The sequence below is a fragment of the Limulus polyphemus genome, unplaced genomic scaffold, assembly GCF_000517525.1.
Source record: "Limulus polyphemus unplaced genomic scaffold, Limulus_polyphemus-2.1.2 Scaffold4777, whole genome shotgun sequence".
Lineage (NCBI taxonomy): Eukaryota > Metazoa > Arthropoda > Merostomata > Xiphosura > Limulidae > Limulus > Limulus polyphemus.
The window spans coordinates 61,038-74,546 of record NW_013670387.1 but is presented as its reverse complement, the minus strand read 5'-3'; the positions used below and the strand labels follow the sequence as shown (position 1 = coordinate 74,546).

General features: G+C 30.4%; 1 protein-coding gene across 1 annotated transcript in view; it reads left to right on the top strand.

The window, feature by feature from the left end:
* Positions 1–434: 434 nt before the first annotated feature.
* Positions 435–13,509, top strand: part of LOC106471673 (protein unc-13 homolog A-like) — a gene marked incomplete at its 5' end in the record, with an annotated part of 31,062 nt that continues 17,987 nt past the window's right edge. The window contains 4 exons of the mRNA XM_022400281.1: positions 435–464; positions 8,795–8,894; positions 9,735–9,852; positions 11,993–12,116. Of these exons, the coding sequence (XP_022255989.1) occupies positions 435–464; positions 8,795–8,894; positions 9,735–9,852; positions 11,993–12,116 (372 nt within the window). The remainder of the gene's footprint in view (positions 465–8,794; positions 8,895–9,734; positions 9,853–11,992; positions 12,117–13,509) is intronic.

Here is a 13,509-nt window from a genome sequence, read left to right as displayed (position 1 = left end):
TCTAGAATTACTATTTTCAAATTTTTATTTGAAAAATGGCTTTTGTAACATTTAGTAATCTTTATCACCACATATTTTATTCATATTTCTGTGTTTATAAGATTTGTGAATTTTCGTTTTATTTTATTGTAATTGACAAGTCTTGATTCTTCAGAAATTACACAGTTATTTTTATTTCATATGAATATATGCATACACACACACACACACACACACACACACACACACAACAAATCAACAAAATAAGAAATCCCTTGTAACCCAAGCATTTTTGGATGATAAACCTTTCAAAAGTACTTGGACTATTGGGTTTGTTATTCCGTGATTCATCTAATTTCTTATCCTGCTTGATTTCACAGTATTGTTTGTGCATGTATATATATATATATATATAAACCGTATTTATTAAAAGAAAGTTTTCTTTTCTTTTCTAGTAAGAAGAGCAAGGTTAGCAGGATATGGTGGTAAGGAAATTCTGTTTTATAGTTGTTTGAATACTTAGTATATTACAGTTTCTAGAATGTTTGAGAGCTAATATAAAAGTAGTTCATTAGTCACCTTTGCATGCATGCCTATATTTAAATACCTGGTGAAAGTCACAACCTTCAACTTCTCACAAATGTTTTGTTTGTAATCTGGGTAGGGCAGTTTTGTTTCATAACTTGTATTGTGGATACATTATTTTATATACCAATATGATGTTTGCAAAGTAAAGTGTACCAACTCAAGTTTTTTACAGTTAAGGTCGTCTCTGACCCACGTGAATCACCATTCCAGCAGTCACCAATGTTTCACAATTTTTTGTTTTTATACAAGATCTACAATATTATTTTCTTCAATTACATTAACTTTTTTTTTTCATTGTTATTGAAAATGTATAGTATTAATTAATCTGGGAACTTTTAAAATATGTGTACAGCATAAACTTGTTTCAAATTTTTAAGAATTTTTTTGGTAGTTTATACAACAATTCAGGAATCTGTATGATTTTCTAATCAGTGTAAAATAAGCACATTTTGTCATTCTTCAGTTTATTTAGTGAAAGTGTATATGCAAAGTTTTGATGTGTGCTGTGAGTTTGAATATAGCATCAGGTTTTTGTTTGAGAAGGATAATGACCTATGAAATATTCTGGATAAACTATCAGAGTTTATTGTGCAAAATATATTGACCCGCACATCATGTGTGTGTGTGTGAATGAACTGCAAAACATTAATGTGTTAAGGGCATTGACATGCACAGTTTGTATGAGTAAACAGCCTGTAAGGTTGTCAATTATGCTATTACCTGTACATTTATATTGAGCGTTAGATTATTTGACGTGAGTGGCATTGTTCTGACTTACTTGTATTTGATGTTTGGGGAGATTTTAATCTTATTCAAGGAAAATATACTTGGAGAAAGAATAATCTTTTGATACAACTGTATGTCTTTCATGGGTACTATATAAGTATTTTCTGTCAGTTGGTTCACTTTTCTGTCTATAAATTTGCAGATAAAAAATATAATTTAACACACAAGACATCTGTGAAGCTTATTTAAAATAATCTTTAATACATTGTTGGAAGCTAGAACAGTAAATTAGGTATAACAAAATATTTTTAAAGTGAATTGAATAGTAAATAATCATAGTTTTTATTGCAAATTTTAATTTGAAATGTCAGAAGAGTTACTATGAATTATTGGTGTTATAACAAAAAAAATTTGAACAAGAAAGATCTGAATTACTTCTTGGAAGTAAAAATATACAAGATGTAAAAAAAATTAGAATCTAGTAAAGTACACAATTAATATTTTAATGCTTATAGGAAATGTGTAATGATAGGAATTAGGTGAAATGTATCATTTTCTTTTTATAATTTGGAAAATCGTAGGTTTTATCAAATACATTTACAGAAAAATGTAGTAGAGGTTACAGAGCGGCTAGTACAAACATCATTATAAAAGGTCAAAAATGGTTTTAAGAAAAGATCTACTCTTGTAAAGAGAAGTTTGAGAGGCAAATTTTGGTGAGGTATTAAAAATTATTATTAACAAAACTGACTCAAAATTTAGCTGATTGTGATGTGCCTTAGAGAGGTAAATTACATGTAGATAAGATTAAGTTACTAATGTGTTGAAATATTCAAAAAAGTTGAAAAGTTTGGTAATAGACTGCTGAATTACTAGATTATTGAATGTAATTTTAAACACATTGAACTTTTTAAATTTTCTAGCAGTTAGTTTTGTTTTTGAGAAAGGTATAATATCCCTCAAAATAAAAGTAGTATTATCACTGGTGAAGGGAGATAAATGTGCTTGGAATTTGATGTTTAGTTACATGTACTGTATTGTCAGTTTTGGTTCCAACATGTGTTGTGAAGTACACAAAAGTATTTCTTTCAGTTCATATGTACAGAAAATTAAAAAATTACTTAGCAAATAAAAATGTATAAAAAAAATGTTCTCAGATAATTTTGTTACCTTAATAAACTTGGAATGGTCTATTCTTTCATTGGGGGAGGGGTGTGTGAGCCAGACTTCTTTTTGGTGAGTCTAAAACATGTAAATACATCAGTTTGATTTTCGATACCTCACTACTATAAAGGCTTGGTTTGGTCTGATATTTCATTGGTGGTAGTGTCCAGGGTCACTAATGAGGAATGGAATTCTCTATAACTAGTCTGGCTCACAAACACACACCCCAATGAAAGAATAGACCATTCCAAACTTTAACTTGTTGTTAAACAAATGTTTAAACAACTCTACTTATTCAATTATGTACAAGCCGCCCAGTGTCAGCTAACAATACGAAGAATTAAATTGTGGCGGAATGCTACAAGTTCTTCAAATACCTATAGAATGATAGGTTTATTTTTGGTGTGTGTAAAACACGTAAATATACCAGTTTGATTTTCTTAATAAACTGTTTAACTTGTGGTTTTTTGGTGCTTATAGATTTAAAAGGGTATTTGATTTTCTTTCATGAACCTTTGTATTTCAAGTAATATGATTTTTTTTAACTTTAATAAAAAGTTCATTTTAAAATTTTAATTCCAAATATATGAAAAAAATATTTTGAATAACATTAAATCTTATTATAATAAACCAAAAGCTTACTATATTTCATATAATGGGCACCATTATAAAAACCTAGGTTCCATTGGGAAACTATTGTTTTTGAGTGCTGGTTCAACTTTCAGTCAAACAGTTTTATATATTGATTTTTTATAAATGGGACAGTTCTATCCAATATTTAATATAAAAAGAGATGTGATACTTTATGGGCCATCTCACATTGGAAATATGGTGATAAGTCAATTAAGGAATAACAGTAAAATGCTTACTACAGTCTTTGAAAATTGGAAAATATTTTGTCCGAGTCACATTAGTAAAGTAATAATATGATTTTATGTATATATAAAAATAGGCAAGCTTATTATTCAAGATAAATGTACTTAAGAGTGAAAAGTTGGATTAGGATAACTAGTTCATTTGGCTGTAAAGTATAATATTACTTTTCACATACATTTTCATTATTGGATTACTTTTAATATGACTTGAATGTGATGTTTCATCATGTTTTTCAAGCCTGTATAGGCTTTTGTGCTTCGTAAGTTTTAGCGTGTACTTTTTAACATATTGTACTGAATGTTGATGCTATTACATGTAATTGTTAGTGTGTTTATGAAAATGATGTATGTATTAAAATGTGTGATTAGAATGTCCATATTCTTAGAAGGTTTTGTGACTCATAACTGCTGTTTAGGTTCTTACATTTATATTGTATTTTACTTTAGTTTTTGACTCAGATAATATTCTTGTACTTTCTAATGTATAGATGTTTTGAAATATTTTGGTCGTTTCCTGACCAGTTTGTAAAAAAAACTAACATATTGGTAGGTTAACCATTTCCTGCTTCGTGTATTAATGATATGTACATATAGAAACTCTTGTCTCCTGTGTATATTAACTTTTGAAATAAATGACACACCTTTTAGGTTGCCACTTCCTTATCCTTAGAGACTTGCCCATTTGAGCACATATGTGAATTACATCTCCAGAATTGCAGAATCAGTTTACTGCCAGGGAAACATATAACGTGTATGGTAATAAAATAAACTGCAAACTAACATAAAGGATGATGAGCACGTTATATGTAGGTGGAATTAAAGCATGTACAGTTATGTGTTGAACTTGAAGAACACAAGTTCTATGTTAAATACATGTTAAGTGTAGGTGGTACAGTAGGAATTCAAGTCTGTGTACATTGTATATACCAAGAAAGCACTAGTGAGATTGTTTACATAATGTAGGTGTTGGGGTTTAGAAAAGTCTTAAGACTTCTTCAAAACAATAGCTATGTATATTGGTCTTGTTAGCATTATCATTGTAGAACCCACAAATGAAAAGATCCAATAGACAATTTAGCATAAATTTGAAGACAAAGATGTTTCCTGTTAGTGCTACGTTACATCAAGATGTTCTGGTTGATTGCTACTTACGATGTAGTAGGTATTCTTACTAACATTGTTCATGAAATCTTTAAGTACAGTGAAGTTATTAAGCATTCCAAAATGGAGTTTTGTTTCTACAATTTAATATTCTGAATGATGCAATATGTGTAATTTTTGTGTGTGTTTGTTGTTCTAACTTTTCACTATTACTTAAATCGTAACATAAAATGAAAATGTTGGAAATGTACAAGATCTTCTTTCTGCATTTTACCCAAGAGGTACAAAACACTTCTGCGTCAGTAAGTTGTAATGCCTGTACAGTGACAAAATATCCAATTTATAATATTGCCTATTATTTATGTAAAGCACCTGGTGTATCACAGCTTGAAAAAAATGTTATATTAAATGTATAGTATTTGTTTTTTTAACTCTGAGATCTTAGAAGTATATTTATTGGATTTTCAACAACAATGTATGAAACTTGCATAAGGAAGCATATTATGCTAATATAATAACAGGTAGGCAAATAATAATCTATAAGCATAAGGTTTTACTGATGGTGGAACATACTACATGTTTCAATAGAACACTGGTCCATCTTCTTTAGGTATGATTAGTACTAAGCAATCCAGACACGGGGATTAAATGTGATGGAAATGGTGTCAGCAAGTGACAGGTCAAGTGTATGAATGGTGTACAGACCTTGCCAAATATGGCCAATGTTGCTAAGACCATTATTGTGGTTTAGCAAACAATCTCTCACTAAACTGTGATAATGACTCTAGCAACATCAGCTGCATTTGGCAGGGTCTATTCACCGTTCATACACTTGACCGGACTTGACTTTTACCTCTATCCTGTCACCTGCTAACACCATTTCTGTCACATTTAATTCCTGTGTCTTTTGTATTTGTAATGAGATATAAATCTTGTATTGTTTAGTACTGATTATACCTGAAGAAGACAGACCAGTGTTCTTTAAAAACATGTAGTATGTTCCACCATCAATAAAACTTTTCCTTGTGATTATATATATTGTTCTTTGGCTACCTGTTGTTATAAAAGTGTGTGAAATTGATATTTGACTCTCCCATTAAGGAGAAAGATATGTTAGGAATAAACAAAACAATGAGGAACCTTTGGAAAATCTTTCAAAGTTGTTTTACTTGCTCATCGTTTTGGCTTTATGTCTTCATCAGGAGCATATATTTTCTGTAATGAACTGTATCACTCAAATTAAGACCATTGTATTTTTAAAATTAAACCAAACACAAGAGTATTTCTTATGTTTCATTCCTATTATTACAAACATTTTACAGAATTAGGATTTTTGAACTGCCATTCCTCTATATTTCAACCAATCCACATAAAACTTTGCACAACAATATCTTGTGACAATCTTCAAGCCTCTCATTGCTAAGTCTGAAGACTTGTAATGCTAAAAAACTGGGTTTCTGTACCCATGGTAGGCACAGCACAGATAGCCCATTGTGTATCTTTGTGCTTGACAATGAACAAACAAAGACAACACCCACAAACTAAAGTAAGTATACTGGGATTTGTGTCTTTCTTTTGATTTTATAGGGGTTAAAGTTAAAGAAAAGATGCAATGCAGTTAATAGGGAGCTCTAAACCCAAAGACATTGTTAGTATTTCTGAAATCACAATGTTGATTTGGTTTGTATGCTGAATGTCAAAGAATAGGTTTTATTTGTCCAAAAATTACTGGTAAAGATTTTATCCTATGTACAATAAGGCTACAGTTTAGTATGCTCCAATACATCTTGCTCACAGAGAAGACATGTTGATACTACATTAAATGTTTGTCTGTCTGAAGTATATAAGTTATAGTATATGCCCATTCCTTGAATTAAAAACCATTCTCTCTCTCTCTTGAAATCTATAGTTTTTTGAGAATCTTAGTGGATTTGGGAGGGGGGGGGGACATTTGCATTACGTCATGAACATTAATCTTTCTACTTAAGATACTGATCTTTTTTCTGCTGCTTTTATTGCATAGTATTTAAATGTGTGCTCCGTATCCACCTTATGTATTCCGTGTCATTATTCTTTCTATTACATGATATATTTGCTGTTCATTTCTTTGGACTTCATTATTTTTTTTTTATTTAATAAGGGCAGTGCATATCATTCCACGTTTGAGGTGTAACAGTACCCGAGTTTACTTTTTTTTACTTCCAACTTCCACATTTGATTAAACTGTTGAATTATTTCATATAAACTGTAAAACCTTTTGTTAGATACAGTAAAATGTATTCTTGTCACTGTACATGCCCTACACCTGCATGAATTTTACATGCTAGCATAAAATACCTATGCTCTGCTATGAAGTCCTAAGGTCCTCTCATAGTTCACAGAGACCTCAGTGTACTAATAAAGTGTCTCCATTATCCTAATTACTTCTATAACTACCCTAATGTGCCAATTCTTTAATTGATTTGTCTGTTGCCATTTCCTGAACTAAATTCATTTCGACTCTTTTTAAAACCTTAGTCTAATTTAGCTTCTCAGATTAATTTTTTCCTTCCTGTGATTTTATTTGAATTCTTTTCAATTCTCTGATTTATATTTTTCTTCCCATTGTTTGTTGCCATTTCCTTAAGTTAGTTCAATTAAACTTTTTTTCTAATTTTCAGATTTTGTATTTCCCTTCCCATGTTTTTGTTGAAAAAGAGTATTTGGCAGAAAACCTCCGCATATCATTTACTCTGTAAGTGAGAATTTGAAAAAAAAAATTATATACTTTACTGTAGACCTTCAGGAAGCAGAATTATGGGGCTTAATGGCTATAGGGCAAAAAAATTGTCCAAAATTTTTTTAGCCAAATCTATAAAATTCTACCCAGGTACACACCCTCAGATTCCCTTCAATATGCATGCAAAGCTTCAGGTCTCTAGGTTCTTCCCTCTTGGAGCTGTGGCAGTCACACACACAGGCTCTTTTATTATTATAGATTTGTACTTTTTTTTTCTTTAGGCAGAAGCTCACTATTGATATTATACACTTGTGATTTTGAGTGTGTGTTATGTTTCAAACAACAGCTGCAGTTGGCCATGATACATGTACCTGTAGAAGTGCATGTATTTTCACCGATGTGGTTTTTAATTTCACCACTGTTTACTGGTATGTGAAGTAAAGTATTGCTGACTTAATTCTTTAGGTTACAGGACACTCTTTGTAGGTGCAGAAATGGAGTTTGCATAAAAGAGAAGGACGAATATATATATATATATTTTAACAACTGCTATCATACACACTCAGAAGGAGTTTAACCGTGTTTGTAAATACATTGAATATGTATATTTCTATGGCTTTTAATATGTTAGACACACACACACATAAACACATGAATATACATTAAACAAGTGCACAGTTTTTAATATTAAAAATACCAGAAACTGAACTAGGTTTGTTCTGTTTCTTGAAGTTATTCCAAATTTCTTATCATGAAATACTGAAACTTTTACATAATTTTTCTAAATCATAATATGTATAACTTCACGAGTTGGTTCTGAAATATGAATTACTTGTAAATTTATTTTGAAATCTGATAAGTATATATATATTTTAGTTTAATACAATTTTCAAGTTAAAATATGTGTTTGTTTTCACTTAAAACTTTTGTATTTCCAGACAGACAGTTTTACTATAATGATAAATATTTATTAGGAAAATTTACTGTAAACTTACTTTATTGTCTATCTTCATCAAAATTTCACATTTAATAACTTAGACTCTTTTTTAGGCTTATTTGAATGTTACTAAAAAAAATATAATTATGACATATTTGATGTTATGAATATAAACAGAATTAGTATCAAGTGTGTAAAATATTGTGGTCTACTTATTATTGTGAAGTTATTAGCTATTTCTCTTCCTTTCTCTTTCTTCCTGTAGAAATATTTGTTTAAGAATAATGTACTAAAGAATCTCATGTTTGTGTTTGTTGTGATGATTTTCTTTGAAACTGTTTCTCAGATTTTTTTTTTTACCATATAACAAATTTTGTTTTGTGTTATTCTATGCAGAATGTGCAGGGTAGGAAATATTATACACATGTGGGATCAAGGCTGAATGTATAACAAAGCATAGCCCACATTTTATGTAGTGTATGAGTAACTAGTTGTCTTTTGAAGTGTATTCCAGGTTAACATACTGTTCGTGTGGGATAACAATGTCAGTGAATGATTGATTGTCTATTGATATACATCTAAGAGAAAACTAGGTGACATTGTGTATACTGAACAATTTCTGACAAACACCCAACATGCACATACAGGCATTTATGATTGTGTTGTTCTTAACATTAGATAACTTGTGTCTGTTTCATTCAACAGGTCAATATAATAGCTATGTAACTTTGAAGCTACAGAATGTAAAATCAACGACTGTTGCAGTCAAGGGAAATAATCCCAGCTGGGAGCAAGATTTCATGTTGTAAGCTTGTTTAAAATATACTTATGGTTCACAAACATAACTTCTGTAGTCAAAGCTTCACAGGAGAGTCTATTTAAAGATCTTTTAAGATCTTTTTTGTAGGATATATATATATTAGAAACTTAAAAATATTACCAACAAAAAATGAATTACCTGAAGTTTTAATGTTTTGAACTGATTTATTCATTGAACTGTGTATAATATGCGATCCTGACAATGTTGCATCCATCATCTTGCTACATAAATCCTATGGAGCAAGTTCTCATTTACATGTTATTGAAATCAAATCAAGGTAAATTCTAGAATATAATAAAAATGTTTAAAATGAATCATTCTGAAATGCAGATCATACCAAGGAAATAAACTGATTACTTAATACTCTTTCATATGATAATGGAGGGGTGAAAATATACATAGGTTTTTAAATGCTACATAGAAATGTATTTAAACATAAACCAAGCAAACAAATTCAAACAGTGTATATATTTTCAATGAAAGCCTTCAAAGATGTATTATTTTTTACAGCTGTATTTTAACTTTCATGGTTAAATGGGATTTTTTTTTCCTTTTCAGACTTTCCCTGTTTCATTTAATTGCGCTGATATATATGTATGCAGGATTTATGGAAATTAAATTTTGTTATCATACTTTATGTTAAGCATAATCATTGAATTAGTTTTGTAATAGTACCTTTGATGATTGCTTTATAGATGTTAACATATAAAGATATATTATATGATTGATAGATTACCAGACATCTGTATCAGAGGAACAAAAAATAATATAGACATATGTCTTTTAAAGATTACTGTAACATATTTTACATCCATCTTGTTTTAGTGAAACCAATCGGATGGACACAGGATTGATTATTGAAGTCTGGAACAAGGGAATGCTGTGGGACAAACTTATGGGAAGTCAGTGGCTCCCTCTTATGAGTGTTCAGTATTCAAATGAAGTAAGTAACTTTAATACCCGGCTGTTGTTTGATAGCTTTTTGTTCACATTCACTATAAACTGTATTGTGCTGACAGCATTCGTTCAGATTTGAATATAAAAATAAGTTTTGAGAATGTGTATATTGCATAGTATTAAACTTAAGGTTTATCAACAATATGTTTCTATTCATGAAGTTCCTGTCTACTGACTGTACACCTGTTTTAAACCAACAAGTTTTTACTACTCCATTTTATAAGAACCATCTCATATTCTAATGAAGTAAAGTAATAATTGTGGAAAATACTTAATATTTGTTTTTTTATTGATTAGTCTAAAGAATAATTAAAAATTGCCAATGCAAAGTTTTCAGTTCATTGCAAAGTTCATGCACTTTGACCCAGGTTTTTTTACCTGAAAATAAATACATTGGCGAAATTTTATTTAACTTCATTCTGTTATATTAGATCTCATTTCATGAGTTAGACTTTCATAATTTTTATGTAAAGATTCTAAATTCAATTATGCATAAATGACAAAATGTTTAAAACAAGTACTAGATTGAAAATGGGGAAATTTAACTTAAACATAAACTGAATTATAATCCTTTATGATAGCTTGCTTAAACTAGCTACATAATTCAAGGTAGGAGAAAAAAAAAACATGTTAACACTTTCCCCAAATGTTTGTGATTGCTATAAAATAACTGAAGTAAGTAACTTATAAAAAGGTTAGTAATAGATATATATATAAGTTGCATCTTGTTGAGAAAACAGTCTGGAAAATTAAGCTCCAAAATTAGGCTTAATAATCTGAAGTGTTAAAAAATTCTTAAATTTATCTGTGTGGAGGTCTGTGACCTTAACCCTCAAATTACTGACTTGTTTATATACCATTTACTACCAGTGGGTCCATGTGCTGTATCATACTGATTACTTTCATGTTTGTTCCTATATATATAATATTTAATATAATGAATTGACTGAAAAATTAAATAACACCACTTATTTCATATGTAATATGCATAGGAGATCCTGTAAGTAACAAATTCATCAGTGTACAATCAAATTGGTGCATAACTAGCTTAGGAAATGTGTTTAAGAAGTTTATGAGGTTCTTATGGACTTCGTCGGTAACTGTAGGACTAATAAATATATCAGTTTACTCAGAGTTACCTGAAAAGGTTGGGAAACTTTATAATATATATCAATTGTAATGTGAAAGTGATTTCCTAAGACAGATCAGTTTTATTCGTACTTAATATTTATTAACAAACATGTTACTTATACCATTTAACAGTCATTTTAGGTTCTACTTATTTAAATTTCTTTGTATGTGTATGCCAAATTTGTAAAGTTCAATAACAAGACAAAAATCCCAAGCACCGAGTTTCTGCAGAGATGCTCGGTCACTGGCATGGAAAACCTAATCATGAAAGCACAGCTTTGATGGGCATAACATCTATTTCACATGAATAACCAACTAATTCCTAAAGCTCTGCTGTGTGGCCAGCTGAAAACAGGAAAAAGGCCACACCAGAAGCCCCAAAGATGCTACAAGGATGTGCTTAAAGACCCATTTAGTATGCAATATAGATGAAAGTACGTGGGAGGAGTTGGCCTTAGATTGGACAAAGTGAGAAAACAGCATACAATGAAGGTCTCAAGATAATAAACAACTAACTTATCTATAATACCAAAATAAAGCACCAAAAAAAAAGGTGGCTGATTTAATATTACTGCCAATAAATGCTTACACCTGCAACATCTGTGGCAGAGCATGCCATGCCCAAATGAGACTAACCTCCCATATGAGATGTCACAAGAGTGTTGCTGAGATCTCGTACATTGTTCCAACGTGAGATCTCATCAAATATATATTAACGACTGTAAACGATTCACTTAATGTCATCATCTGCAAAAATTTTGTATTAAGATGATTACACTCACCATCAGCAGTACTGGAATGTGTATTTGTAACACCTGTGTGTGAAACTGAAAAACACACATGTTTAATAAATATATTTAGAGATGAAACTGATCTTGGTTTGATCTGTTGAATATTCAACATGCATTATTTAGTTTCTTCTCTATTCTGTAAATATCTTTGTTAGAAGTGTATATGTACATTATCCAGTTTCTAATATCAATAAATGGTTTCAGGTAGGAGAAGGCCAGTGGCTATCCTTGGATGCAGAGCTAGTGATGAATGAAGGTGATATAATTGGCACAAAGACACCAACTGGACATAGCATTTTGGTAGAAGCTCATTTCGAGCTTCCATTTGGTGAGTGCTTTTTAATCAATGGTTCTATTATACAATAAAAAAGGTTTCTTATATACGTGATCACACGTTCGTTGTTATGGAACCACTGAAGAGCTTGTACATATTAAATAATGTATCTGTACAGCAATAGTAGATAGCGAGTAGTTGAATCTTATGAAGACAAGAAAAGATAAAATATTGATTAGTTACATTCTGTTACATCTTCTAAAATTTACTTACTGTATGTGCAATTAAGTTCTTATTACCACTGAAATCAGTGAATAAGTAACTGAGTAACTTTGTGAAAAATTAATATAATGTTAGTTAACCAAATTTACTACATGTATCTACATGAAATGTGGTAAGCTTTTAATATGTGCAAATCTGTTGTATAAAAAAAATCAGGTGTGTTACAAAAGTATATGTACTCAAGGTATGTCTGTAAATTGATTATTTCAATCTGTCTCAGACTCTGACAAGTCAGAGTACGAGGTAATGTTCATGTAAATAATAAAAATACTTTTGTCTATTTTTACAGTTTGCACCTTTCAGTTGCATATTTATTTGCATAATCCCTAGAACTCCAAAATTTATACCTACAGTTTCTTCAGTGTTCCTGTATATTATATCTAGTATTTAATGTCCTCTACCACAAACTGTCATTAAATCAGCAAAGCAGGGTAAAATGAATAGTTGATAACTGTGACTCAAATACATACCATATTGAATACACTGTGTAAAAGGTCATGGCACGTGTATTTTCACCCCAATCTGTGCACATAGTTTTTTTGTAACTTGGAATGTAATTTTTTCGTTTTTATTTTTCTGAGTTTATTCTGAATAGTACCTCTCTATCTTATTGTAATGGTCTTCGTTTTATATTGTTATTTCACTGCCGCTATTATTATCTAAATAAGTAGTTGTTGTTTTGCTTATCACCACAGAACTCTAGTATTATTGTGTGAGAAACTACTGAACTGAATTCACTGAGTTTGTTTGTTTTGGGATTTTTTTTTCAAGTACAAACTTTTAGCTCATACCTCCATCATCTCTTGACCAATTTGAGATCTAATTACAGTTTTGGACTCCGGAGGTCAAACCCTTTCAATTGATATATTTGACTATACCCAAGGTCTCGTAGATTAATTTACTCTAATCCTGTCTAAAAAATTTCAATTTGAGAGTAGGCTGCTAGAGATCCTGATGAGTAATAAAATCGAATCTGGTATACATGCTCCCCACGCTCAATATTTCTGGTGCACAAAAATATAGCTAGTAAGAAAGAAAAAAAGCTCTCATAGATTAATTTACTCTAATTCTGCCTAAAAGAATTTTAAGCTATTGAGGATTCTTTCTTATTTTTGTTTTCTGATCACTCTTCCCCCCCCCCCCTCTTAATATTAGTAGATAATGA